This window comes from Chlamydotis macqueenii, chromosome 3 (genome assembly GCF_036417535.1).
Source record: "Chlamydotis macqueenii isolate bChlMac1 chromosome 3, bChlMac1.mat, whole genome shotgun sequence".
Taxonomy (NCBI): Eukaryota; Metazoa; Chordata; class Aves; order Otidiformes; family Otididae; genus Chlamydotis; species Chlamydotis macqueenii.
The window spans coordinates 77727925-77755304 of record NC_141558.1 but is presented as its reverse complement, the minus strand read 5'-3'; the positions used below and the strand labels follow the sequence as shown (position 1 = coordinate 77755304).

Sequence of the window (27380 nt, the reverse complement as noted above, 5' to 3'; positions counted from 1 at the left end):
TCTTGATAATTTCCTAATGATGGAACAGTAGTGCTAATATCAATACTGCAGTGAATGAATAAAGCCAAGGGATTAGTAGTCTGGCAGGTCTTGAAAATTCTTCAGAGGAGAGCATTCCTTATTTGCAGATGAAATTGGAAATAAAATTTTTTACTGGGACAAGTGAAATCCCAACTAACTCATAGATGAGGTGATGCTATGTTGCTGGAATGGCTTAGAACCCCAACAAACAATTAAAAACAGGAACAAAAGGCACGTTAAACCAAATTTTCAGTTGAAACCATGACTGCTTTTGTGATTGTGCAGCTTTTGAACAGTTACAATATTTTAAGGATGTGTTAAATTTTTGAAGTGTACCATACTTAATAATCCATCTTTTCTTAGAGCTAAGGGAGGAATTTTGCTTATCAGTTTATAGACAGACTGCAGTTTAAAATGAAAATGCCAAGTTATAGCCAAGCATGTTGTCTTATTAGGCTAAAAAAGCTGGAAAACCTTACTTGACTATTACTGTAATAAATTATTTAGACCAAAGACTGAAAATTCAGGATTAATCCTTTTGAAATATTGGAATTGATTGTTAAGAGAAACATTCATCACATGATGTCAAAAGTATGTGAAGTATTTTGCATTGGGGTAAAAAGACAAAGTTCCTTCAAAGCAGATTTTGGAGCATTTAAGCAGGTTACATAATAAAGGATTAGGGAGCAGAATGAGACAAATCGGATGAATGAAAGGTTAATATGATGCAGTGTTTCTGTATATGACTTTGGTGAGGGAGAGTTGGTACTTATTAATGTAGTTGTATTTCAAATAAAGTTAATTCAGGAACTCATTTTTGTAAATATATTTACTGCTATATATTTACCTGTTATTTCTTGTATGAAACACAAATTGTGAATAACAAGTCTTTCATTCTAACATACTTAAATAGTTATTTTAATTTTTGACAATATTGCTTATTACTTTACTGACTATAGAGCATATTATACCCCATAATAAAAAAAACTGATAGCTATGCAAATTTTAGTCAGCAAAATAGATCTAGAAATCCTGAGTTTGCTTCTACAGACTTAAGTGTTGAATGTTGTTTTTTCTGTTTTGTTTTTGTTTTTTTATAGATGCCACCTTCAATGAACAGCAAGATCTTTTTTGTCAGAAGTTGCAACAGTGTTGTGTACTCTTTGACTTCATGGACTCCGTTTCAGACCTGAAAAGCAAAGAAATTAAGAGAGCAACACTGAATGAACTGGTTGAATATGTTTCAACAAATCGTGGAGTTATTGTTGAATCAGCTTATGCTGACATAGTGAAAATGGTAAGTAGAATGCTCTTGTTATATTTTGAATTTTAATAAAGTGACTTAAATTAATCAGTTTATGACTGATGATATCTAACACAGAATTGCTGTTGGTTATTCTGCTTATACAATATAGTATGTTAATAATAACTTACAAGATTGTTTAGAAAAAGCTTGTAAAAACAAACAACTTGTAACTTTTAATTATTAGCTGAAATATGATGCATTCAGGTTAATTAAAATGAAAGAAATGGTATATTGCGGGTGCTTGCAGTCTGGGTAAGCTTTGAAGTTATTCTCATTCAGAAAATGGCAGTATTGCAGTGCTGCCTGTCTCTGTTTATTTAAGAACGGCAGTGGAATGACAGGCTGGAGTTTTCTGGTAAAGATTCTTGTGAGTACTAGTGTCAACAGAAAGGTTTATCAGTGTAAGAAAGCAACTACTTTGTAAATACTTTATATGGCTGTTTGTTACTGTTTTGGCCTTGGAGAGCTGTGCTAGAGTAGTCTAAGTGGTTTGTTCGAGTTGTAAACCACAGGATGACTTGTACGGTGCAATTTCTACAAATGGCTTGTTGAATAAGAAACAAAATATTTGTGGTTGTTATCTGCTGACTTTCCCAGATTTTTTATATGCCTTTTCAAATTCTGCATAAGTGATATGCCTATACTCCATGTACACGGAACCTAACTGAAGGACATCTGACAAAAATCTGAAATATTTTAAAATTGTTTTGTCTAGAAATTTGAAAGATAAAAAGAATGTGTTTAGTGCCTGTGCATTTAGGCTAATAGTTCTCTAACTTTGGTTAAATTTATGTAGACACAATGCTGGCTTTAAAAGTAGCTATTGGGAATGTAAGCAGACCAGTTCAAACATACGGCCTATGACTTTTGTAGTTTTCTATAGAGTGCAAGCTATTTTTTCTTAAGGTTTTGTTTGGGTTTAGTTTTTTTTTTTTCCTGTGAGCAGCTGATAAGGGAGATCAGAGCTTTAATATAAATAAGTGTAGAAATTCTGCCATTATATTGAAGGGCTAATATTGAAACCCTCTTAATAATTTTGGCTGTTTCACCAGATGCTTATTAAGTTTTTTACAAATGATCTAGGACACTGGGTTGTTTTGTATAGTTCTGTGGTTTTTTGGTTTGGTTTTTTTTTTTTTTTTAAAGAACCTGTGTTTCTATCGGAAATATTTTTTACAGAAGAAAATGAAGGACAGAGTACATTCACCTCTTGGCTTTTTTTCCTCACTGCTGGTGGCAGCAAGCCTGAACCCTTGCAGTATTTTCTTACTCTGTATGCCCTCTACTCCTCTTAGAAGAAAGAGTATACTAACTAGCCTATCATACTTGTTGAAGGGAGCTTTTATTTCATATCAGAGTTGTTTTCTTTTCTTGGAGATAAGGTGTTGTTGAGCTGTTCTTTTGAGGTTATTGTTGTTGTGCAAATGATTGGGCTCTGTGGATGCTTGTTTTTCCTTCCATAACAATTTTCCATCTCCTTTTCTGCTCTAAAATGACAGAAAATGAAGAAGGCCTTAAATACTCAGTGAGAGCTCTTTCAGAGCTTGAGACAAAAGATCCCTCCGAGCCTGAATAGTATTGCTAATCTCCCTGGCAACTGGCAGCAGAAAAGGTCTTTGCTGTGAATTAGGACGAAGTACTAGCTTTCAGAAAGAACTCCTTCCAAACATGTGTGTCAGGCTTGAGGCCCTTCTTTGTCATAAAACTTCTATGAGATTTAAAAGATCTTTTTTTAAAAAAGAATTTTAGACTGTTCAGTGTTACTACTTAAAAATAAAAAACATTTGAGTTTTTTTGCAGAGTTTGAAGGATAGTGTTTTGGGGACAAAAGTGGAAATCAGCCTTAATTAAACCCGACTGTCATCTGACTGGTAGTAAAGGATGAACAGACTACAAAAATTCACTGAAAAAAGCTGGAATGGTATCAATGGCAGAAGCAAAGCCAATTTCTTTCCAAAACCTCTTGTCTTTCCCTAGGCCAGAGACACCTTTCCTCCAGCTTGCAGAGGAAGCAGCTCAGTTTCCTTGGAGTCACCTGAGTCTTGGGGAGGCAAAGTCAACAATCCCTTACAGATATCAACAGACATATCAGACATAGGCTGTAGGTTATCTGTTTAGTGCCCCAGGCAACCTGATTTTCCTGTAATTTCTTTGCCAAAGCCTTTGAATTAAGAACTGAGGAAGACTTTTGCCTACAACTAGTTTTGGAGGGGTAGCACAGTGGTCTGTGCACATCCTTTTGATGTGCGGAAAACGGACTCCACGATCTGTAAGATTGTAAAGTAGGTAGGTTTATTCAGCACTGGGCAGCACGGGGGATCGCTCCTCCAAACGTGCGCAACGTATTAAGCAACAGGTACAGTATTTATTATTATCATAAGTTTCGTCCCACGACAGGTTATTCCCCGGTCTCGGCATCCATCTCCTGTCTGTGCTCAGGAGTTAGTCTCTCTGGTGGTCGTTCTTTCGTCCTTATCACTATGTCCAGCTGCATGCATTCAGACCTTTTTGTCCTGCTTTGTTCTTGCTGCTAGGGTGGTTTCTTGATGACTTATCTTTGCTGGTTCCCAATTTCCTTGGTTATTCCACCCTATCAGTTGGTTCTGAACTTCTTAAGTCCCCTTATCTTGGTCTCAGCCAGTGTGTCTGTACCCCCTCAGGGTGTTCCCATCTAACTTAGCTCTTGCTAGAGCATCCTGAAAGTATCTCCTTATGTTAAGTTTATGACTCTACTGTTCTTTCTCTCAAGGTTAGTAAATCATTGATCACTATTTATCAGCTTGATTCCTTAGTATTAATACCTTCTTTCACTTTCTAGGTCATCTAAAGGTAATGTCTTCTCTGTTTGGAAATTCTCAGTTGACAGTTTTCTGAAGCTAACAGCAAATTAGGGCTTGGCATTGTGAATATTTTCAGTTTTAAAACTTCCTGGGAAGTTAGAAAGCTCTAGCCTGTATCAGGTTTGGCAGCATAACAGAAATGTCCCTTCAGTACACATTACTCTTCCATCTTCTTGTGCTTGCCAACCTCCCCTCATTCCCCAGCAGCATATAAAACCCCAGTGTAGGTGCGCTTGTCCTAGCAGCTTGCACAAGCTGTGAATTCAGAATTTAAAAAACATCAGGTATCCCCATCTGCATGCTCAGAAATTGGAATTGAATCTAGTTTCTCTCCAAATACTTAGCTCCTTAGAAAGTGTACAGACAAAGGACTTTTTTTCCTATTTTTCTTTTTTTTTCTTTTTTGTTTTTATAAAAATCATTGCTGTATCTTAATATATTAACTGGTACATTTTCAGATGTCACTTTCACAAAACTTCGTGAAATTTAGTTTAGAAAGCTGATGCTGGGTTTCTGTGTAAACTTATATAGCTGTAAAAGCCTTTTATGATTTGTATTTCTCAGATCACAGGTTTGGGATAAGACCCCACTTATGAAGGAAAAGGGGTGTTTTAAATAATACGAGAGGATATAGAGAAGAATTTACCCATAGAAAAACAATGAGGGTTTAAACCCAAACCACATTTTTGATCAAAACTATTAGCAAGACATTAGAAAGAAGCAAATGAGACAGGAAACAAAGGTATTTCAAACATAATTAAGTAAATGAACCCTTTCTTTAAGGACACAGGCTGGTGCATAAAAATGGTATACGGTTTATTCCATTTCGTATGTTCTCAGGAGACCAATAATGCTAGTAGAAGTACTGAATGTTCTGAAAATCATAAAATTAGTTTTCTAAAGATCTGGTCGAGAGGCTTGCTATTTGTTTCTGCTGCAGAAGTACATTCAGTAGTTAGTGCCTTTGTTTTGGGCTTGAAAATTTTTCATTCTGTACTCTGAGGTTCTGTGCTAAATGGTTGACTGGTTCAGTTCAGCAAGATGCACCTAGAAATAAAAGAATGCATTTTCAAGAGACATTACCAGGAAACTTGTAAGCGGAGATCAGGAAATCTCTGTAGGGGACTGATTTGTAAGTTAGATGTTTATATTGAAGATCTAGTAAGAGTAGACGATATCAAGTAACAGAACCAGGATTGTAGTCTTGGTTTTCATGCTTGATTAAAATTCACACTCTGACTCCCAGTTCCCCCTTCTCTCCCCTCAGCCAGTTTCTCTTGTGCTCCAGAATCCCAGGTCCCTTGTGTTGTATTAAAGGACAAATGTACTGTTTTGGGTTTTTTTTTTTTCTGCTGTGCAGTAGACTAGGAGACTGCTGTATTGCCCATCCATACAGAACATCATTGCCCTTCTGCTCTAGAGCAGCAGTGTCTGCAGCTTTGCTGGGTGCCAACAGGAGAAAGTGACAGGACATAGAATGAAGCACATAGGAGGAAATGAGAAGTTGGTTTATGCAATAGCTTTATATCTTGTTTAATGAGGCAGCTGATTCCTCTATCCAGAGCCAGCTGAGTGACTTCAGGATCCTTTAAAGTCCTTTTGCAAGATTCTTCAAACACCTTGGAGACTCCATGGAAGCTGTGCAGTAGCATTTGCTGCAAACTGTTGAACATTTTCTTTTGTGTTTAGTAGGCTTGGGTGGTTAGCAGCTATTTGAAAGAGAATTGATTGAAAAGACTAAGGGTTTGAAAGATTACTAGAAAAGCTGGGCTAAACATGTTCCTGAAAAAAACAGGAATGCAGAAATGAAATTAACTTCATGTTCTCTTTCGTTCATGTTAGAGATTTAAAAATCTAATATGTTACATCCAGCAGAAAAGGTGACATTTATTTTTCTTTCAACATCTGAAAGATTGGTCTTCTATCCAGACTTCTATACACTTGAAAAATCCATGCAGAAACCTTTTTAAACTTAACCTTTTGAAATTGGTTTAATGTGATGTGTTGGTTTTGTTTAGTGAGGGGGGCTATGGTGGCAACTTCTGTAAGAAGTTTCTAGAAGTTCTCCTTTGTCCAGCAGACTTGGCCAGGCCTAGGGCTGACCCACTGCTGGCCAGGGCTGAGCCAATTGGTACCAGAGTGTTCCCTGATAATGCCTCTGTGATAACGTATTTAAGAAGGGGAAAAACTAAAAACAAAAAAAGGAAGATGTGAAGGAGCTGAGTGGGGGCAGAGAGGGGGAGGTGCAAGCCTTGTGGGCTTTGCAGGCCAGGTGGCCAGCTAGGCCCAACTTGGCCTGGCCCAGCTTCAGGGAGAGGAGAGGAGATGAGATGGATGGTGTGAAGAGATCCTGAGACGCATCTACCTGCCTGTTGTGAAGAATTTATTGTGAGAGGAACGGCTGCAGATGCCAAGGTCAGTGAAGAAGGATGGGGAGGAGTAATGTGGCTCCTGGCCAAGATTCCCCTGCAGCCTGTGGTGATGACTGTGGTGGAGCAGGTTGTCCCCCTGCAGCCCATGGAGGTCCACAGAGGAGCAGAGATCCACCTGCAGCCTGTGAAGGGCCCCACATCAGGGCAGGTGGATGCCTGAAGGAGGCTGTGGCCCGTGGAGGGCCCGCTGGGGCAGCTGTTCTGGAAGGACTGCACCCCATGGAAAAATGACCCACGCCAGAGCAGTTTCACAAAGGACTGTGGCCCGTGGGAGGGACCCCACACTGGAGCAGGGGAGGAATGTGAGGAGTCCTTCCCTCGAGCAGGAAGGAGTGGCATAAAGCGACGTGTAATGAACTGACTGTAACCCCCATTCACTCTTCTCCCCTGTGCTACTCAGGGTGGGGAAGGAGGTAGAAATAATTGAATATAAAATTAAGCCCAGGAAGAGGGGAGAGGTGGGGGGAATTTATTCTCTTCCACATTATCCTGTTTTAGTTTTAATAATAAACAAATAGTTTTCCCCAAGTTGAGTCTGTTTTGCCTGTAACGGTAGCTTTAAGGATCTCTCCCTGTCCTTATGTCAAACCTTGAACCTTTTTTATTGTATTATCTCTCCCTATTCTCTTGGAGGGTGGACGGAGTGAGCGAGAGGCTGCGTAGTCTGGTCCTGAGAGGGCTAAACTACGGCATGTGACTATATCAATACTTGAGTGTTACTCTGTTAAATCAAAAATTTACAGTTGTTATGTATTTCTGACTTCTCAAAGCCGTGAAACATCTTGAAATGATGAAAGGTGAAAAATTGTAAACAGTTCTTCAGTTCTTACTTGAAAGGGAGAAATACCTTCAAATTAAGAACTCTAAAGTTAGATATATTTTTATGATCATCTGCCTTACATGTGAATAGAGCTCTGTTTAAATCATAAGTGGTTAGTCATAGTGTATTTGTTTTATACAAGACTTTGGATCTCGGTGTCACATAGTTAAAAATTGGTCTTTATAAGGGGAAACTGAAATTTTCTTTTAACTTTGGTGGGTTCAGAGGAACATTTTACATATGACCATGTCTGGCTACAAACTTGTAAAACAGTTGAGACAAAAGTTACTTTGTTATGATTTTCAGACTTTTGGCTGTTTGGATTTAGCAATTTTGAAAAAATAAAGAATAAGCTATTTATTATATTACTTTATTTACAGATGGTTTTGTTTCATGTAATTTTGAGATGAAAGCAGTACCTTGCTGAGTGTGAAAGCATGAGAAATGATGCAATTAAACAATTTTTTTTTCTCTTGCAGATTAGTTCTAATATTTTCAGAACGCTTCCACCTAGTGATAACCCAGATTTTGATCCAGAAGAAGATGAACCAACTCTTGAAGCCTCATGGCCCCACATACAGGTATGAGATTCATGTATTTTCAAGTCTTCTTGTAAGGCAATAACTGTGAATGGATACTGGAGTCATTTTGTGCCTTTGGTAAGAACATCAAAGTTACTTTTATAATACAATTGAATTTCTGTACTTAGGAGTGGAAAAAAGTGGTGCTTTTCTTAACGTGTATAAATATAGCAGAATGTAAATCCTTCCCAATTGCTTAAATACTTTTCTTTTTGTGAGTGACTGTGATGTTGAAGTGTGGTATATGTATGTCTTAAAAATATATGGATATTTTAGATAATTATATTAAGAGGTTTGTTTCCTGCACTTGAGCAACTTTTTTGGTGTGATTTCAATAAAATATAAGTGGATATTAACAGTTTCGTTTCTTGCTACAAAAATGGAGTAGCAGCCTTCATTTGTCTTTCCAGCAAGAAATAGATCTCTTCATCGTTCTCGCCCTCTTCTCTCCTTTCATGCAAAAACTTTACAATATAGGCGTTGTTGTTTGGTAACAGTTGGTTAATTATTCTATTGTTTCATTCCTGTGCCGATCTCGTGATTTTTATAGCACTGCTGTATCAATCACGTGATTGACTTGCAATACTGCTGAATTTTTTTTTTTCAATTAACTCTTAAAAGTTGAACAAACCTAAATCACTTGTAATCATCTGCGTTCATGTCTCAAGTAGTTTGTTGCTGAGTTTATGTAAGTAGTGTCTGTTAAATAGAAGTTGTGTAGCAACTCCTAATAGTGGGTAGAAGATTAATAGTTACTGCACATCTGCATACCAGTCTCTCCTTTTAGAGTTGAAATGCTACTCTGTCCCTATAATATTACAGTTCTAAATGTATCAACAAATGCTCTTATTTAAAAACTGGACTTTTAGTATTTGCTACTAAAAATACATGCTCAGGGTAGTATTTGAGACTTAAACCAAGTAAGAAACAAATTATTACAAAAAATAACTCTGTGGTAGTAATTATCTTTCTTACATATGGCGGATTCCAGTTCATAGGATAAATGGCTATAACTGAACTAGATGAGAGGCTTGATTTTTTTGTAGGGGTGGGAAGGTGCAGGGGCTATGCAAATGTCTCTTATAGTCAGTAGAGGCATCACCTGACTTCAAAATGCCTCTATCTCTCCAGAGTAAAATTTGTAAATATTAGCTTGGTTCACTTTAGGTCATAAGTAAACTATATTTCTTTTTATATATAGAAAAACTGGTTTCTGCCACCAGTTCAATTGTGCTTTAGGCTTGTCTAAGAGAAACTGGAAGAGGTTTGTAGCCTTGGTTATTATTTGAAATTTTATTTTTAGCTTTTTCCTTTGCCTTTCTCAAAATGAGTTCTTGCTAGGCTGCCTGATCACTGATTGTGGATTTGTCTCCTGCATCAGTTGTTCATCCTGTCCTTGGAATAGATTGCTCATTGCAGCACAATGGGAACAGTTTGTATTTTCCTCTCCTTTCTTTTACAGTTCACGTGCTACTGGATGGTAGAAGACTGAGTTTGATAACTTACTAATTACCCTCCAGGAGCACAAAGCTGCTGAAGTGTCAAATTTGGTGTATGGAGGAAAGGGGTGTGCACACCCCTGTTTCCCCTCTCCCCATGCCCTGATATCAAAACCCATAATTACGTTTGGTATAGTCTAAAGAACTGCTGGGGGGGAAGTCTTTGGCTGGGGTGATTTGTGATTGCTCAGTTGCAAACAAATTCAGAACCCTATCCTGATCTGGCAGTCAGGTAGCTAGTTTTCTGTGAGGGAAAAGAAAAAAAAGCTGAATCTCTGCTCTTCTCTGGTTGAATCTGTTCGCATTTCTCTATAAAATAAAATGATAGATAATGGCTTAGTAAGTTGTCAGTGTGTGTAGTCAAAACAAAAGATGCTAGACCTTCAGTAAAATGAGTGCCACTTGAAAGACATTGTTTTAAAGCAACACTCAAAGTGGTTTGGAACAGCAAACTAGATTGAACAGGTTGGCATTAAGGCCACTGTGGATTTTGAAGCTTGGGGAGTTGCAGAGTTGGTGGAATTGGTAGCTTAGAGGTGTAATATTCTAGTGGTCTCTGCAAGAAAGAAGATTTAAATAACAAGAGTAATATTTCATAGCTCTTTGACCCAAGCAGACCGATTTTGAGAACCAAAGAACCAAAGCTACTAAATCCAACAGTTTTCCTGTGATTTATTATTTCCACTGGTAATGCTGGTAATGCTTCAAGAAAGTTGAGCACATTTCCCCCCCCCCCCCCCCCCCCCCACTTCTTAGGAGTAGCTGGTACCTGTTGTGGCTAGAATCCATTCTGTCTCCATAGTTTGTAGTTGCTGTTATGCTTCTAAGCTTGCAAATATTAGCATACAGGAGAAGGGAGAGGCTGACTATCCAGAAATGACCATTGCAGCTTGCTTCCTGAAATGCCTCAGACAAAACTTCACGGATCTCCCAAGGGTTTCCAGTTATTTTATACCTTTTACCAGCTGTACATATTCTAGAAGCAGTGGTACTAATTATCAGGAAGCTAGATGATTCTGTAAGCATCAAAACTGCAGAAATACTCCTTCAGTACACAAAACTTCCCTGATACAGCTCAGAAACTGAATTTGAGTACTGTATTTTGTTTTTTTTTCTGAAAGCTCTTTAAGAACTACAATGACACTCGTGGTTCTGGAATTGCATGTGTTATATGAAACATTCAAATGGTTATTAATGCATATTCTCCCTATATTAGAAATGAGACGTGTAACTGATTAGTCATAATATTTAAAATCTTGCATTAATATTGACTTGTTCTATCTTGTAGATGAGATGGTACCTTGGTTTTGATCCTGACTGATAACCTAAACTTAATCTCTGATAGCTTGTACCAAGGTGTTACAGAACTATGTTTTAATTTAGTTCTTCTGCTTGATGTTTATTGCAATCCCAATATTTCTTTATGGAAAGAAGCTGTAATTGTCCTTCCCCTGTCTTTTAGGGAAAATAAAACATGCCAATTTAGTCTTCACTCGTAAAAAGTGCTCTATCCCATCACAATTCTAGACGCTCCTTTTCTGTATCCTTTCAGGTTTGAATACATTTCCTCAAGCATGTGTAGGACTCTGTATCTCTATCTACTGTCAGTGTCTTCCTGGAATATCCCAGGATTTCATCTGTCACTTCTGTGGCTTCATTGTGTAGATGGATCTTAGTCATCCTATGGTTAACACTTCCTCAGCTTAAAGGCTTGTTGCAAATGCTTAGCAGAGCTTTTTTTTTTTTTTTTTTTTTTTTTTGGATCTCTAGCTGTGGCTTTGCAGTCCTTGAGTTTCATCCTGTTTTGTGTGGGTGTTTTTTTTTTTTTTTTTCCATTATTCTAGGCCTTCAGAGTCAACTTGTCTTTTTTTTAATGATAACTTTTTTCTTCTTATTTGATTAGATTTTTTTTTTGTCCTGGTGCTAGCTTCCGATATTGTATCATCATCTAAACAGTTATCAGATGTGACTATTCTTTGTTGTTGTCACTGACATAAATATTTAGTATGGGAATTTATTACAGAAATATTTAATGAAATTTAATTAAAAAAATAATCCCTGTGAAGCTGTGCTAATAACCTCCCTCCAGCCATATATTTCCCATTTCAATACAAACAACTAATGAATTTATCTAGTTCCTATCTTAAAAAAGATTAGTAGAATCATAGAATGATTTGGGTTGGAAGGGACCTTTAAAGGTCATCTAGTCCAGCCCCTCTGTGAGGAACGAACAGGGTCATCTCCAACCAGATCAGGTTGCTCAGAGCCCCATCCAACCTGGCCTTGAAGGTTTCCAGGGATGGGGCATCCACCACCTCTCTGGGCAACCTGTTCCAGTGTTCCACCACCCTCATTGTCAAAAATTTCTTCCTTATATCTAACTAGAATCTAGCCTCTTTTAGTTTAAAACCATTACCCCTTTTCCTATTACAACAGGCCCTGCTAAAAAGTTTGGTCTCCATCTCTCTTATAAGCCCCCTTTAGGTACTGAAAGGCAGCTATAAGGTCTCCCTGGAGCCTCCTCTTCTCCAGGCTGAACAGCCCCAATTCTCTCAGCCTGTCCTCACAAGAGAAGTGCTCCAGCCCTCTGATCATCTTCGAGGCCCTCCTCTGTACCCTCTCCAACAGGTCCATGTCCTTCTTATGTTGGGGGCTCCAGAACTGGACACAGTACTCCAGGTGGGGTCTCACGAGAGTGGAATAGAGGGGCAGAATCACCTCCCTCAACCTGCTGGCCGTGCTGCTTCTGATGTAGCCAAGGATGCGATTGGCTTTCTGGGCTGTGAGTGCACACCGCCAGCTATGTTCAGCTTTTCATTGACCAGTACCCCCAAGTCCTTCTCAGCTGGGCTGCACTCAATGCCTTCATTCCCCAGCCTGTATTGATACTGGGGGTTGCCCCAACGGGTGTGCAGGATCTTACACTTGGCCTTGCTGAACCTCAGGAGGTTCACATGGGGCCCATTGATGAAGACTTTAAATAGCCGTGGTTGATCTCTTTAAGACAGAGGATGAAGTATGGCAAGACTTAAATTATATTCTTGCATTGTGTATTACCAGGCTTTCAAAAATTCTGTCCTATGTTGTCTATTGTGCAGCTATGTGCTATTGTGTTTATGCACAAGAAGACAAATCAAAGCTATACAGGGAAGCTTGGGTTTTAATGCAGTTTTTTTACATTAAATTCATATACATTTAAACTGCTCATTTGAAAAGCTCTTGTTACAATCTGTCAGAGGGGAAGAAACTGAAGGGGAATTTGTGTTTCTGAGCTTCTGCATCGCAGATACAGCATACCCTCCTTGAGGCTGTGCATGAGTAACTGTCATCTCAAATGTTCTAGATAAGAAGTACTTATTGTCAAGCACTTCTCTCAAATGAACTTAATTATAATTGAGTTACTCAGGTGTTGGCTATCAATTTAGTAAGTACTCATAGTGGTAACAGTTGAAATACATGCCTGTGAGTAGGACTACAGCTCTGTGTGGGTTTTATTTAGCAGTACAGTCAGTGATGTCTTTGTGTATCTAAATTTCAGTATTACTACTAATCAGTTGCTTAACTACCATGGAGTTAAGAAATAGATGTTGAAAACATAAGCAGCCCTGAATGTATCTAAACATAAGAGGTCTTTCCTCTCAATTCTGTCTTGGTTAAGAGATGCCTTATGTGTATTCTGTAAATCTGCCACTGTTATGGAAGTATAGTATTTTGTATCTTGGACTTCTAATGAACCCTTGAATATGAGACTTGTGCTCTGGCTTCTTCATGCCTCTCTGCTACCTCAGGCCCTCACTATCTCTATCTCCTGTCTGGTTTTTCACCTGTGGGCATTGTGGGATTGTAGCGCATCGGGACTTAAACTCAATAGAAATAACATGCTAGAAAATATAAAGCATCTTGAAGATAAATCTGCAGAGTGTCCTGTTTGAACTGAGTGTCCAGGATACAGAAACCTAATGTGAAGCCAAACTCTTAAGTTTATGTATACTCATTCAGCTTTTAAATGTAACTTTCATTTTCAGAGTTTGCAGCTGAAACTTAATTTCAGGAACACTTATTTAGCAGATTTTTCTTCATCTCTTTAAGGAATTATGTGATGTTGGTCACTTAATTTTACCCTCAGTGTTGATAAGTGTTCGGTAACTTATTTCTACATAATAAATTCTTAATATAGTGGAAAGTGTGAATGTATGTCATATGTTTTAATCTAATAGTGATATTTTCACTAGATTATTTATTAAGCTTTGACTCTTCTGGGAATTAAAATGTTCTTGATACTTACTGTAATTCTTACAGTGAATTCCAGTAGTGGCTGTGATTTAAGCAGTAGTGTCTTAGGTTTTGGTTTCCTTTTGTAGCTTTTAAGCATGTGAATAGTCCCACTGACTTGGTGGTGGGGCAGGGTTGAGATCTGTGTTATAGTGTACGTACTAACTTCAAAATTTTCATTTCAATGTTTGTAGTTGGTGTATGAATTTTTCCTGAGGTTTTTGGAGAGCCCGGATTTTCAGCCTAGCATTGCAAAGCGATATATTGACCAGAAGTTTGTACAGCAGGTATGTAGAGTTTTCCCACCCCCAGATTTAAAGATCACCTCTCAAGCTTAATTTACCAGATGACTGTACAGCTAAGGAGAATATTAAAGGTTTCATGTTGACACAGGGTTGAATTTTAGTTGTTCCAACAGTGGTTTCTGACAAAGATTAAATAAACAGCACATCATACCACACAGGCTACATGTAATTAGTAACTTCAGAAACACTTTGTTTTCAGATATCAACCTTGCATTTTGCAATGCAAGTTATTTGTAATTTGTAAATATAACTTGTGTTTTTAATGACTTGTAACTTCCAGTCAAATCAACAATGTGCTAATTAAATTTTTGTAGTACTCTTTGTTTTTTCATAAGTTTATAATAGGGAAACTTAACAGCAGACTTCTTTCTTGTAAAAAAGTTAGTGTACTTATTGTATATGAAATGTGTTTCAGCACCTGCTAACTTGTGATTAGATGTGTGTTATTTAGAGTGTCGGTCTCTTTACTGTTGTGTGCTAACCACAGAAGGAAAATCAAGTAAGAAAGTGCATAGGAAAATGTAACTTCTCAAAGAATTAGGCTGTAGAACACCCTAACAACTTTTGTCCAAGGTTAACTCAGTGGGTTTTTTTCTTTTACCCTGCCAAAATACATGTTTGTCAAGGAAAAGCTCAGTGTCTGAAGAGTGAGTGCTGGCAGGCCATCACAGTACAGCAGTGAAAAGTGAAAACATAGATGGATGCTTTCCCTCCCCGCCTTCAGTGACTGCATTTAATTTCCACTTGTTTTGTTTTACTGTTCTTGTTTGTAGGTTTTTTCTTCTTGTCTGTTTTATTCAACTTTCCCCACAAAATTTAGGCCTGCTGCTGATAGCCCATTGGCTGTGGGTATCCAATTTACTAATTGACCTGTGGCTCTTAAGAGCCATGTTGCAGAATTTCAATTCCTGACGTTTCACTTGATCTTTCTCTAGAGTACAAGAAAGACAATGCAATGAACAGCTAGCTATATATGGAGAAAAAGTGGAGTAGTGACCCTGAGAAATTCCTTCTAAATATAAAAATGAAATGAGCCCGAACAAGGCTGTTTCCAGTCGCTTATACTGCCTAGTGTAGACATACCTAAGCTCACAGACCTGGACTGAGCAGGAGACTTTAGTGACTGCTTGAGCTGAGTTACTGACTTGTTGAGTGCATTAGCATTTCTGAATATGCTCTTACTTGGACATGCAGGAAAAAAAATAACTAAAATAATGGTCTGTAATGGGATTCAAATATCTTTCGATGTCTTCAACTGAGTATGGTCTTTTCTGTATCCTTGGGAAAATTTCTAGAAGAAAAAAAGTGTGGAAAATCTTGCTAGCTTATTGCAGCATCTAGTCTGTTAGCAGAGGATCAGTTACTAATTACGTATCTTTTGTTTATTTTATGACCCATTCCATATTAAATCACTAATTGTGACATTTCTTGTGTAGGAATGCCTTTGTTTAACCTTCAAGACACGGTAGCTTTTCGAACTAAGCAGTACAGGATTTTAATTAAGAAATTGTAAATATCTGACACAGATATAATTCATTCTGATTTCTTAAAGACCAAAGGTAAACTGCTTACCTACGGTTTGATAATCTCATTCTTACAATTGCTTTTTTTTTTTGGTAGTGTAATAGTTGTTGGAATGACTTTGTCTGTTTTATACAGACTTTTGAAAGGAATGAAGCTGCTGTGTTTATTTAAAAAAATAATCAGCTTTATTAGAAGTCTAATTTTGAAAATATAATATTGACATCTAAACAAAATTTTTTGTTAAATTGATTCTAATTTTTCTAATGTAAACTTGTAAATTAAAGATAAAACTCAAGTCGGTAACATAACAAAATTTAAGTCTTTCAAAAGTAATAAGTTTCAGTTTAATTTTCAAAGTTGTTGGAGCTCTTTGACAGTGAAGACCCACGAGAACGTGATTTCCTAAAGACAGTTCTTCATCGAATTTATGGAAAATTCCTCGGTTTAAGAGCATTCATCAGGAAACAAATTAACAACATTTTCCTCAGGTATGCTGTATATGTGTGTGTGTGTGACTAGGTTGAGGAATATTTTTATCTTGCCTTCATGGTCTGGGTCTGCAGTGATTTATTCTTGAAATGAAAGACCTGGTTGTGGTCTGTGATCTGGCTTTCATATTTCAAGCTTATTAAAGGTTGTTTCTTTGGGCACTCTGATGCCGTTTTGATTTTTGATGGTTGTCTTTTTTTGTAACAGGTTTATATATGAAACGGAGCACTTCAATGGTGTTGCTGAACTTCTTGAGATATTAGGAAGGTAAGTTTGGTTTGATCTGACACAGAAAAAATATAAAGTGTTATTGTGGGTGTTTGCTTCAGCTTTCTTGCTTTGGGAATGGAGAGAGGGGAAGAGAATTATTACAGTAGCAGGTGATGAAGTGCAGTCACTGATATAATCTAATACTGTCTGGGTTACCGTGTGAATATCAAATTAGGATATAGAGTATAATTTATTCTTTTTCAGTGCAAATTTTAAAGATGACTGGCAAAATATTTCTCAAGGGCCCTTGTTTGTCAGGAATATCTACTCTTGCTTATCTTGTATCTGATAGATGACTTGTTCTTTGATTCAGAAAATGAATGTTAACTTTTGCCCTGATGCTGAACGAAATACTTTAAAGAAAACCAGCCTGCTGAAGATTAAATTCTATTCAGGAAAGCCTTATAGGGTTTTTTAGTTATCTCTTTGACATTATTTCACTAGTTTAATTTTTAACTTTGAAGGTTTTTTACGGTAGTATTCTACCGCTTTTCCAAAACTGTCACATATATTTCACAGTATAAAATTTTATAAATATTACTGGTCTAACTGAAAATCCAAATATTGTGAAACTGTTGTAGAACAAATTTTCATTAAAATCAACTAAAAGGGATACCATTATTTTCTCGACATATCTAAAATATAGGTTGGTGAAAGAAAAACCCCAGCCTCTTTCTGAAGGACTCTTGTCTGTGCTGTGACTCATCAACTCTTAAAAATAAGGTTACTGAATCCATGAGACAATTTTTAACTTTGTTTTGGAGGGAAACAATCTCAAATGCTCAAACTGCAGTGTTAAAATAGTTCAAAATTATGTGCCATATATATATATATTTTTTTTTTTTTCTTCTCTGCAAGTTGCTAGTGGGTGAAATGGATCAGCTTCCTGATGCATCTGCCTAAGCTTTACAGTTAGACAGCAAGACTTACTATAGATTGTTTTACTTAATGGGCCTCACGGTAAAAAATATTTTACAGTACTGTGGTTCTCTGGTATTCCTACCAAGAGTCTAAACTTGCATGATACCAACGCTTTAAAGGTTGTGCATCTGTAGAGCTATTTTATGGCTTCAGAATAATCAGGTTTAGAAATTGAATCAGAAATGGAGTGTCTCTTGAGAAATTCTTGTCTTGCTAGGAAGAAATTATTTTTTAATAAAAATAAATCCTGCTTATTCATGTTTTCAGTATTATCAATGGTTTTGCACTGCCACTGAAAGCAGAACACAAACAGTTCCTTATGAAGGTTCTGATTCCCATGCATACTGCAAAGGGATTAGCTTTGTTTCATGCACAGGTAAGCTTTTGCCTATTTTTAAGAATGGTGGGGTTTTTTGTATTTGCATTTGAAACTAAGGAGATTTAAAGCAGTACATGCTATCATAACAATATATCAAAATATTTGCAAATTCAGTCACTGTTTTCTTAAAAGGTCTTACAGATCTTATGTCTAAATGTTAATTTTGAGATAATATTTTGCATATATTAAAAGTGAAAGAGTATAACAGCAAGTTAGTCATGTCAACTGAAGTGGGAAGCTTTTTTGCTTGCTAGTCTTGTCATTTAATCCCAGGACCTTGTTCTGTTATCACTTCCTTTGTTACATATGAATGCTGTATATAAAGGAATGGCCAGGTACTTGTTTCAGAAATGCTTTTTTATTTCTAAAACCATTCTAGTGATGGGGAGAGGAGAATGTTGGATATAAATTACAGAAATGTATAGTGGCTCTCTGGATCACCTAGAAATTACGTAGATCCATGGCATGCTGTCAGGATGCTTTAGTTCTTCATTTGACTTCCATTCTTATACTTTGCCCAGATAGTCGGCACTTTATTTGAGGAATAACGTATATCCTTTCCAGACATACGGCACTTGACTATTTAATACATTTGATGCAAACTTGCAAGTAATTCTGCTATGGCTAATTAAAAACTTGCTTTGTTGACTTAGTCAGCGCACTAATACAGGTCCTTATAGACTGAAGAGACAAGGAAGTGAGTTTGTAATTAAAGTGAAATCATTGTGATTATATAGCCTACAAACTCTTGACTCTCAAGTCAAGAGCTCAGTTAATTCCTAATTCTCAGATAAAGTTTTAATTTAATTAAATCACTTTGTAGTTTATTGCTATGCAATAGGCTGCTCTGTGGAGTAAGTCAGTGATATGAAAGGGGCCAGTCACTTAACAAAGGCGTTCCCACTGAGAGATCAGTACAGCAAGCTCTCCTTTTTTCTAGGATATGTTTAATCCCGTTCATCAGGACCTGAAAAGGTCCTATTAATTCAGCTGTACCGTGTACCTGGAAGTAGCATTTGGTTTGCTGACCAGGCTACTCAGTCTGTCCCTTCCTAAACCACTGGTGCCATGTGTAATTTCAGCACTGTGCATTTCCTGTTATGCTGAAGGTGTAAACCAGTATTAAATCCGCTTTGCAATCAGGAGCGGCCTAGTTGCTTTCTTGCTACAGTACGTGTTTAGCCTGTTCTTAAAAGTTAAAGCTGTAAAGCTGAACTAAATTTGAGTCTTTGTGTCTTTGAACAATAAAGCGTTACTGTACAATATATGTAATGGGATTTTGAGATTAATATGTGACACTTATTCTTTTTTAAATCTACATATATGCATCCTTAGCCTAAGGGTAAAAGAAATAAATTAGACCTGTTGTAATTACAGCATTGTAATTATCTGCTTTGGGATAACTTTTTTTTTTTTTAAAGAATTGAAAGGTAATGCTTGAATTCAAGCATCCTAAGTGTTGAAACGTATGTGTAATGAAGTAAATAATTTTTGTCTTTGCTTTATATTGTGAGATGAAAAATACTGTGACTTCTTAAAATCAATCTTAGTGGGTTAGACTTAGGATTGTAACTACTTCAGTAATAGGATTATTGTGTGGTGTCTGTACTGGGCAGAGGTACAGTTGTTTAGTTACTTAACTATGTGCTGAGTAACTAAACAATAAATAATTATATAACATACAATATCATGCTTGGCCTGAAGAGACCCCTGGACAAAAATCACTAGAGGCTGGGAGAGCACAGTGGTGACTTAATCATGTCATGCTTCCCCGCTTCATACACTCTTCCACAGGTGGTGGTTGTTGGCCATTGCTGGGGACAGGATACTCAGCTGGACAGATGCTGCCTGATCTCTTGTGACCCTGTAATCTTATCACTGAGTGTTGCGTGCTGTAGATGTCTAGCACTTGAGCTATATGTGCTCAGTCAAACCTTTTTCTAAAGCATTTTTTTCTGACTGAAAGTATTGCCTTTTATGCCATACAATTTTTTGAAAAGTATAGCTTTTTAATGTTAATACATGAATTGATGTTGAGAAAAATCTGTCTGGATACTGGATCTGAGTTAGGGAAATATCTGTTCAACTTAAAAGTAATTTTCTTCTAGGATGGGAAAAAAAAAGTGTTTTTTTTTTTTTTTTTATATGCAGGAAGTTTTTGTAAGATAGAGAGGCCTGTATATCTTGCTGCTGTAATTGCTGTTCAGTTTGGAAGAATTTAAAATGGCTGTATATAGGGGTGTTTTAGGTTGGGTCCCCCGCCCCACCAATCTGAAGCGCTTCCATTATAAGTTGTGATATTTAGTTATACTGCAATGTCTAAACAGTGTCTGCTTAAACTAAATAATCATATGACTTACATTCTAGCTCGCCTATTGTGTTGTACAGTTCCTGGAAAAAGATACAACTTTAACAGAGCCTGTAAGTATTCTTCAGTTGAATGTTTTTCTGTCTTTAACTAAATATTTCAGTGTAACTTGTTAGAATTGTATAGCAGTGCTGTCTGTGCTATCTTAATGATCCATATGTGTGTTTGAGTTTGTTTTTTTTAAAAGAAAAAAAAATTAAATCTAGAACAGTTGTCAAGAAAACTCTGGGTTTGAAAGGGCAGTTATCTCTTAGCCTATGACCAAGAGAGAGCACAAACTTAAACAAGTTTGAACCACTGATATGCAAACTACCTCATAGGAGAAAACATCCAACAACTGTATTCCCTCCTGGTAAGAACCAAAATTTCAATATTTTTGGTGCTGATGGCTTGTGCCTAGCCACTGCATAAAGTTGAAATACTTTAGAGAATAAACAATCCCAAAATAAAAGTTGGAAAGAATAACAATACTTTATTTAGACAGAAAGGACTCTGAAATTCCAAAGGCAATATTTCTGTTCAGTCTCTTTAGTTACTGGGGTGCCTCTTGGCAGTTACAATACAGGTGCTTCCGGCATCAGTGGCTTTTGCCAGACTGAATCTCCCATGATACATCTTGACAGCTCAGCTAAAAAGGGGTTTGCAGCGCTTCATGCAATGTCCATAAAGAAGAATTCAGGCTCAGGGCAGTGCAGCAGCCCATGGGGACACAGACTGATGTCAGACCCGCTAGGACAGAAACTGGTTTTAGTTGGACAATCAGAAGTCTTTCTGGTAGGGATATGTTGATATTTAAATACTTTATCTCTTTTTGTGACAGAGAAATGAAGAGCTTATGCAGAATCTATTTTTTTTTTTCTATAAAGAAAAAAATATAAACAGCCTTGTGGAAACAATATAGCTCTTAACCAGTCTTTTGGTGGAAGCTTGTTTTCTGCACAGCCACTTAAGTATTGATGTTCTCATCAGAAGACAAGTTATTCTGTAGGTGGTGGAAGGTGGTAGACCTGACTGTCTATAAACTTGCCTTGTCTGCTTGAAGCATCTTCTTTCCCCCTGTACTGCAGTGTTGCCAGCTATATTTGTCAATAAGCTTGTTTTGATGGATAAGATGGGGAGCAAGGAATTGTAGAAGCCTTATTCCTTAGCCAAGCAATGAAACAATCCAGTCATTTTGACAGTTACAGCTGAGATGTGAGCATCAGATGTGTAGTATATAAAAACCTGCAAGATTGAATGAAGTGACAATGTGACCAAGTCAGAACTGCCTGATATGAATTTACAAAAGTGTCATGCAGGATCCAGGCCCAAACTTTGAAGCGAGAAGGCAGGGCTTTTTGGAGTAGGAGTGCCATAGTGCAATTCTGAGACTTCATCTGGACTATAGAGTTTACAAGTCTAGTTGCATCTCCATCAGTAAAGATGAATTCAGAATGGAGAAGATACAAGAACTCATTTCAGAGTCTTTCTGAAATGTTTGAAAAGCAGATGTTAAAATTTGGGGCAACCAATAAGATAGCATTTGGAATTTCTTTGCTTTAGGTCAAGTAATATTTTGAGAACTCCATCAGAAGGCTGTCTTCACAAGTACCTTACTGTTATTTTTCTGGCAGGAATTGTCACTCAGGGTCAATTTAGAGGACATTGAATCCGAGCTCTTGTAACTATGGTAGTCTGCCTTAGGTCAGTCCTGATGTTTGCAAAGCTGACAAGAAGAGTTTGTTACCTAACCCTGCTAAATGCAATGGCCTTTACATTGAAGAAATCGGCTAAACATGCAGTCCTTGTACATAAGATAAGTTTTCTAGTAGGTGCCTAGTGTTCTTAGTCACTTTATGGGAATTTTGTCGTTCAAAGAGAATTATTAATCTTAAGAATTTTGTGTAGTAAGAGCAGCAGGATTTCAGATCTGCATTCATGCTGGATATTTATTTGAATAAAATCTTTGAACATAAATATGCATATATCAGCTTTTTAATATGAAAGCATAGTTGAGCTGGAAACTGACCCTCTGAGGAGCAAGGCATAGGTATCTTGTTGAGGTCTGCACTGTTAGACTCAGAACAAACATGTTATTTCTTTATCAAGTTGAGAATATCAGTCTGTGTAGTGAAGTGTATTTAACACTTTTACAATAACAAGTGCTGGAAACTGAACTCTTCCAGCAAACTCAATTTTACACTTTCAAGACAAGTAAATTAATGTTCCAATTAGGGGTGTATGGTAGGTTCTCACAGCTTTTCTTTGGCAGATGTCCTTGTCTGAAATTTTTTGGCTTACTTGAATTGTTCTGGGGTAAGGGAAGGTGTTGGCAGAATGAGCTATTATACCTGTAAATGTTCAGGTTTGTTCTTTAAAGATACAGAATCTGAATAGTATATAATAGTCATTCAGTTACAAGCTAATTAACAGAAAATGGCCCTAGATTTTAAGTGTATTTACATAACTGCTTTAAATTGTGAATCTAGAGAAACAAGTGTAATTAATTTATGCACGTCTGACTCCTTGAGGGTGGAGAAGTGGGTGAGTGGAGAATTGCCAGATCAGGTAATTGCACTGAAATGGAAGAGCTTCAAATTTCTCCTCACCCACTCACTGTGCTGTCTGTCCCAGCTCTCCTGCTCTGTCTGTGGGGGACAGCAAGGAGGCCGGGTCTGTACTGGCAGGTCAGGGAGGGAGCTCTGCCTGTGGGGGCACAGCAGCGAAGTGGTCACCTGTGTGGGCTGATGGAGTGGTGGAGGCCATGACTCCTCTGTGTAGCCCGGTTTGTGCATTCAGCGTACACCATCTGCACTCGGGCTTCAAACCTTGGTGCCAAGGCAGGTGCTCTCCAAGGTATGGATGAGTAGGAGACCAAAAAATAAGTCTGGGAAATCTAGCCACAGGGGAGTTAACTTCATTTTGTGATGCTTTGATGCATCCTATCAATTAATGTATGTTCTGGGATGGGAGCAGAGTGTGAAGGCATAATCAAAGACTTGTGAAGTGATAAGTGTCTAAATTATTCTGATAAGCTAAAGAAGATAAATATTTAAAGGACACAACACAGTATTTATTTTCAGTGGAACTACATTTAGCTGTATTCAAATTTCACTGGACCTCTGGATAAGGAAAAGCAAATTAGTACCTTTTTTTTTAAATCTTATCAAATATGTAACAGAAACTTGTTCTGCTTTAACTTTTTTTTTTGTATTTTTAATTTAGGTAATCAGAGGATTACTCAAATTTTGGCCCAAAACTTGCAGTCAGAAAGAGGTTGGTTTTGTGTCTTGATTCTGGTGTCTGCTGTGATGTACAGTGTAATGTGGCAGGTTCACATGCCTCACCTCTGCTCTGCTTTTCAAGAGATCTTGCAGAAAACTTGCAGTTCTTGAAGCTTCTTGAGGCACTCATCTCTGTCCTGCAACTCGGTGCAATTGTTTTGTATGTTGGTTCTCACTATGGTGTTACTATGTTAAAACTATATTAAAAGTTGCATTCTCATTAAGATACTGTATAGAGAAACAATTTTCAGAGGTGAGAAGTATTTTAGTAGATACAGACCAGGCTGGAGGTAGTAATCTGCAATGTGCCAGACTTAGCATTTGAGATGCTGAGTAAGTGTCTAGTAAAGCATACATAGATTCTTTTTCTGTAGTATAAAAATAACTTTAAATGGTCTTGGGAAATTAATTTTTTTTTCTGGTTTCTTCTATGTAGTTAAAATGAGTTTAAAAATCAGGAGTCTTATCTATGCTACCAGATCCCACCTCCCGACAGCTCTTTAGAAGTGGGGTTCTTAATGCTGTTGTCCTTGTTTGAGTGAGTGGTGTTAAATTTTTCTGTGCCACCTAACTCGTGTTCTGCTGGTTGTAATTTAAAACAGGAATTAACTATTTATCACTTCAGAAGCTTCTTTGGAGATCTCAGATAATGGTAACCTCTGCAGCCATTCTCGAAGAAATATAATGTTCTGGCATGGTTGTTTTAACTGTGAAAAACATATTCTGCAGAAGCAGTTCTGTGAAGTGTTTAGAGCAATTACACAAAAGAAGCAATGCAAGATGCGAGCTGTAACCTGGTAGCTGCAACTGGTGATTGACTGCTTTCAGGCTGCAAAAAACCTGTGGATGTCAAATGCATTGTAATTATATACAGTGTTCATTGCAGGATTCATGACTAATGTATAAAGGGTATTTTGTTTCTGTTTAGAATGGAGATAGAAAACATTCTCATACTTCTTGATCTATTTCTTTTATACAAACAGGTCATGTTTTTAGGTGAAATTGAAGAAATCTTAGATGTAATAGAACCAACGCAATTCAAAAAAATAGAAGAGCCTTTATTTAAGCAAATATCCAAGTGTGTATCAAGTTCACATTTTCAGGTAAAAAAAAAAAATGTTAAAAAAAAAAAATCACTTGTAGTAATTTATTTTGTGGTTGTTGACCCCTGAACTTTGTGTTTCAGGTTGCAGAAAGAGCTTTGTACTTCTGGAATAATGAATATATTCTTAGCCTGATTGAGGAGAACATTGATAAAATTCTACCAATTATGTTTGGCAGTTTATACAAGATCTCCAAAGAACACTGGAATCCGTATGTAATGTTTACCTTTACCTTTATTTAACTCTATATTTATAATACCATAAATAAATTGTCCACTATTTCAAGTTCAGATCATAAGCCTGTAAATATTATTTCATTTTAATTTAAATTAGATGAAATGAGATTACGGGTGCTAAAATGTACATCATTTTCAGCTGTATCATGTTTTCAATGTTCTGCATTCTTATGATGGGAGAACTAGAATTTATTGAAAAAGTATGAGGGAATTTGATGACAGTCTTGATACTGTACTCACCTTTGATCTTATGCATTAGTTACAAATGCAAATTAATAGTACTTAGACCAAAACAATTGTTAAGGGATGCTTCTGCTGTAATTATGACTTGCTGTCCTTTCCCACTTCAGAGGAACAGAATTCTGTCAGTGTCTTCATAAGTAGTTACTGCTGCCCAGTGAGGTAAGAGGGAGAAAGATACTATTGGAGAAGAGCAGTTGCCTCCCACTACAAAGTATGGTAGGAATAAGAAATGAGTGACTGCTTCATTTTACAGTTAATGCCACAGGTTAAATGTCAGTATTTTTATATCACGTTTGAAAGAAGCAGTAATTACAGTGAAATACTCAAAAGCAAAGTTTGCTTGTGTCCAGCATCCTGAATTGAGTTGCAAGTCAATTTGTAGAGTGTAAAGCTCGTACAGGTAAAAGCCAGGGTAGGCAGGAGCCTCCCACAACTTTGAAGTTACATCAGAGCTGTTTTAAGCCCTTAGAGGCTCTGAAATCATGCGTGTCTAATTGCAAATGTACCAGTTGAGACTGAACATAAATTTTGGAGAACTAGTTCTTGGAGCATTAATAGTACTTAGGACCTCAACGAAGGTCTCCTTACTTAGTACTTAGGACCTCTTTCCATAGCTGCAGAGAGAAGTTGCTCTTTATGAAGGAAATGAAAGACACAGGATAACTGTATACCTTGAGTATGAGGAAGTTTGAGGAAGAAAGACTGACCTTTTCATTTTAATCTGTTTTGGAGGGCAGAGTAACGTGCTTACATCCATCTAACTGCCTGATAGGGGCTTAACTACTTTGCTCAAAATCATGCTTTTCCTCTCAGAAAATCAAAACCCTGAATAAGCTTTTGTCTTCAAACCACATGAAAGCCAGTGCTAAAAAAAAAAAAAGGCATGTAGACAGGCTAAGTATACTGTGTGTTTTGAATGAGCATAGGGCCTCTGAAGAATAGCTGGGAGATCTCCTTGTGCCACAATGGACAGAGTGTACTGAAAAGGCAAACCTGGTCCTTTTGACCAGGTCACAAGACTTTTTCAGGGTCACAAGACTGCACGGCCCCCCTGCTCTACAACCTTACAATCCATACTGCTGTGTGAAGGTGAACTGCTAGCAAGGGGAAAGATGGAGAAGGCAGCTTACCTACTTTTTTGATTAGTGGTAAGCTTAATGATAGGCACCTCCTTAATGTTTAATTTCACTGCTATTTTTGCATTTCTGTATGTAATTAAGAGTGGGTTTAAAGGAGGTAAACACCACAATATTTAAGGTAACTTAATGAAATATCAATGCCTTCAAAAAAAAGGAGTAATGCCTAACATGGAAATATGGACAGCCATGTAAAGGCACAGCCACTATTGCTCAAGCTGGTTAGTTTCTTAAAGAAGCTAAGGTACCAGAAACCATTATCTGATGTTTTCAATTCCGTTCTCTAATGGGGCATACGCAGCAAAACCATCTGCGCCCAGAAACGCTTCTGGTAGAGCTTTTAGTAGCTGTATTAAACCATGTGCCTGTGGCTCCTCTGCTGCATTCTTTTGCCCAGTCTTGAAGCCATTAGCCAGAAGTTTATTTTTCTAGACTCTCCTATTTCCTTACTTAAATATTACAAAATTGTTGTAAAAATTATTAAATGTTAACGTAATCAAATGGCTTTATAGTAGAGCCACAGTACCAGTAATTATCTCCTGTGCAATTGCAGGAGTCAGGAATTTGAGGTTAAACAGCCATTTCAAAAAAGTTTAAATATGCATTTTATTAATTTACAAAGGAAATTATAGTAAAGGATTTTGTTTCAGAAACTCACTGACCTTACAGTAGTATCTTAAATAAGAAGCTGAGAGCCCAAAAAAGAAATTGAACACTTGTTTACTGAAGTTAACTTTGTGTTGAGTAAATCTAATGGTTGTGTTCCTTCTGTTCTAGAACTATTGTGGCACTGGTATATAATGTGCTGAAAACCCTGATGGAAATGAATGGCAAGCTTTTTGATGAACTTACAAGCTCATATAAAGCAGAGAGGCAAAGGTACTCATTTTTCTTCTAAATGCACGTTGATTAATACCTATCTAGAATTAAGAGTGGGTTTAAAGGAGGTAAAGAACACAATATTTAAGATAACTAATGCCTTAATAAAAAGAAGAGTAAAACCAGCTGAAAAGAAACAAAACCTAACTGTTGTGGCTACGGGGTTCTGTAGTGGACCTGCTCATCAAATACTTGCTGCTGAGTGTCACTTGAGTAAGAAGCACCCACTTCCCCACTTTCTCTGTGGGGAAACTGGGCTCAGCTGCTGCTGTGAGGGCACACTGGCTGCTGGCTCTTGGTGCTTCAGGGTGGGTTGTGTGAACAAAGCTGAGCTGGAGAATACTTCATAGCTCAGCGAAAACCTCTCTCTTATCCTACTAACCTACTCAGCAGTACTGCTGGAATTAGGGGAGACAGGGCGTACGTCATCCCGGGCCAGCTGAGACCACATGCTAAGTCTCCTTTCAACAGTTGTGCTTTTCTCCCCCTAAGA

The 27380-nt window shown here is 37.4% G+C and overlaps 2 protein-coding genes across 4 annotated transcripts in view; one reads left to right on the top strand and one right to left on the bottom strand.

Annotated features, from left to right (window-relative positions):
- The window catches only part of PPP2R5A (protein phosphatase 2 regulatory subunit B'alpha), a 46541-nt gene that overhangs the window by 17632 nt on the left and 1529 nt on the right, over positions 1 to 27380 (top strand). The window contains exons 2-13 of one of the 2 annotated variants that reach the window (XM_086744876.1): positions 1122 to 1318; positions 7899 to 8000; positions 13966 to 14058; positions 15958 to 16088; positions 16297 to 16356; positions 17548 to 17656; positions 19454 to 19525; positions 20027 to 20080; positions 23232 to 23282; positions 24274 to 24393; positions 24477 to 24604; positions 26786 to 26887. In XM_086744876.1, coding sequence (XP_086601002.1) covers positions 1122 to 1318; positions 7899 to 8000; positions 13966 to 14058; positions 15958 to 16088; positions 16297 to 16356; positions 17548 to 17656; positions 19454 to 19525; positions 20027 to 20080; positions 23232 to 23282; positions 24274 to 24393; positions 24477 to 24604; positions 26786 to 26887 — 1219 coding nt within the window. The remainder of the gene's footprint in view (positions 1 to 1121; positions 1319 to 7898; positions 8001 to 13965; positions 14059 to 15957; positions 16089 to 16296; positions 16357 to 17547; positions 17657 to 19453; positions 19526 to 20026; positions 20081 to 23231; positions 23283 to 24273; positions 24394 to 24476; positions 24605 to 26785; positions 26888 to 27380) is intronic. The other variant, XM_010126390.2, reaches the window with a different exon arrangement.
- The window catches only part of PACC1 (proton activated chloride channel 1), a 101996-nt gene continuing 95095 nt past the window's right edge, over positions 20480 to 27380 (bottom strand). The window contains exon 9 of one of the 2 annotated variants that reach the window (XR_015258152.1): positions 20480 to 20756. The gene's annotated coding sequence lies outside the window, so the exon portion shown is untranslated. The other variant, XR_015258151.1, reaches the window with a different exon arrangement.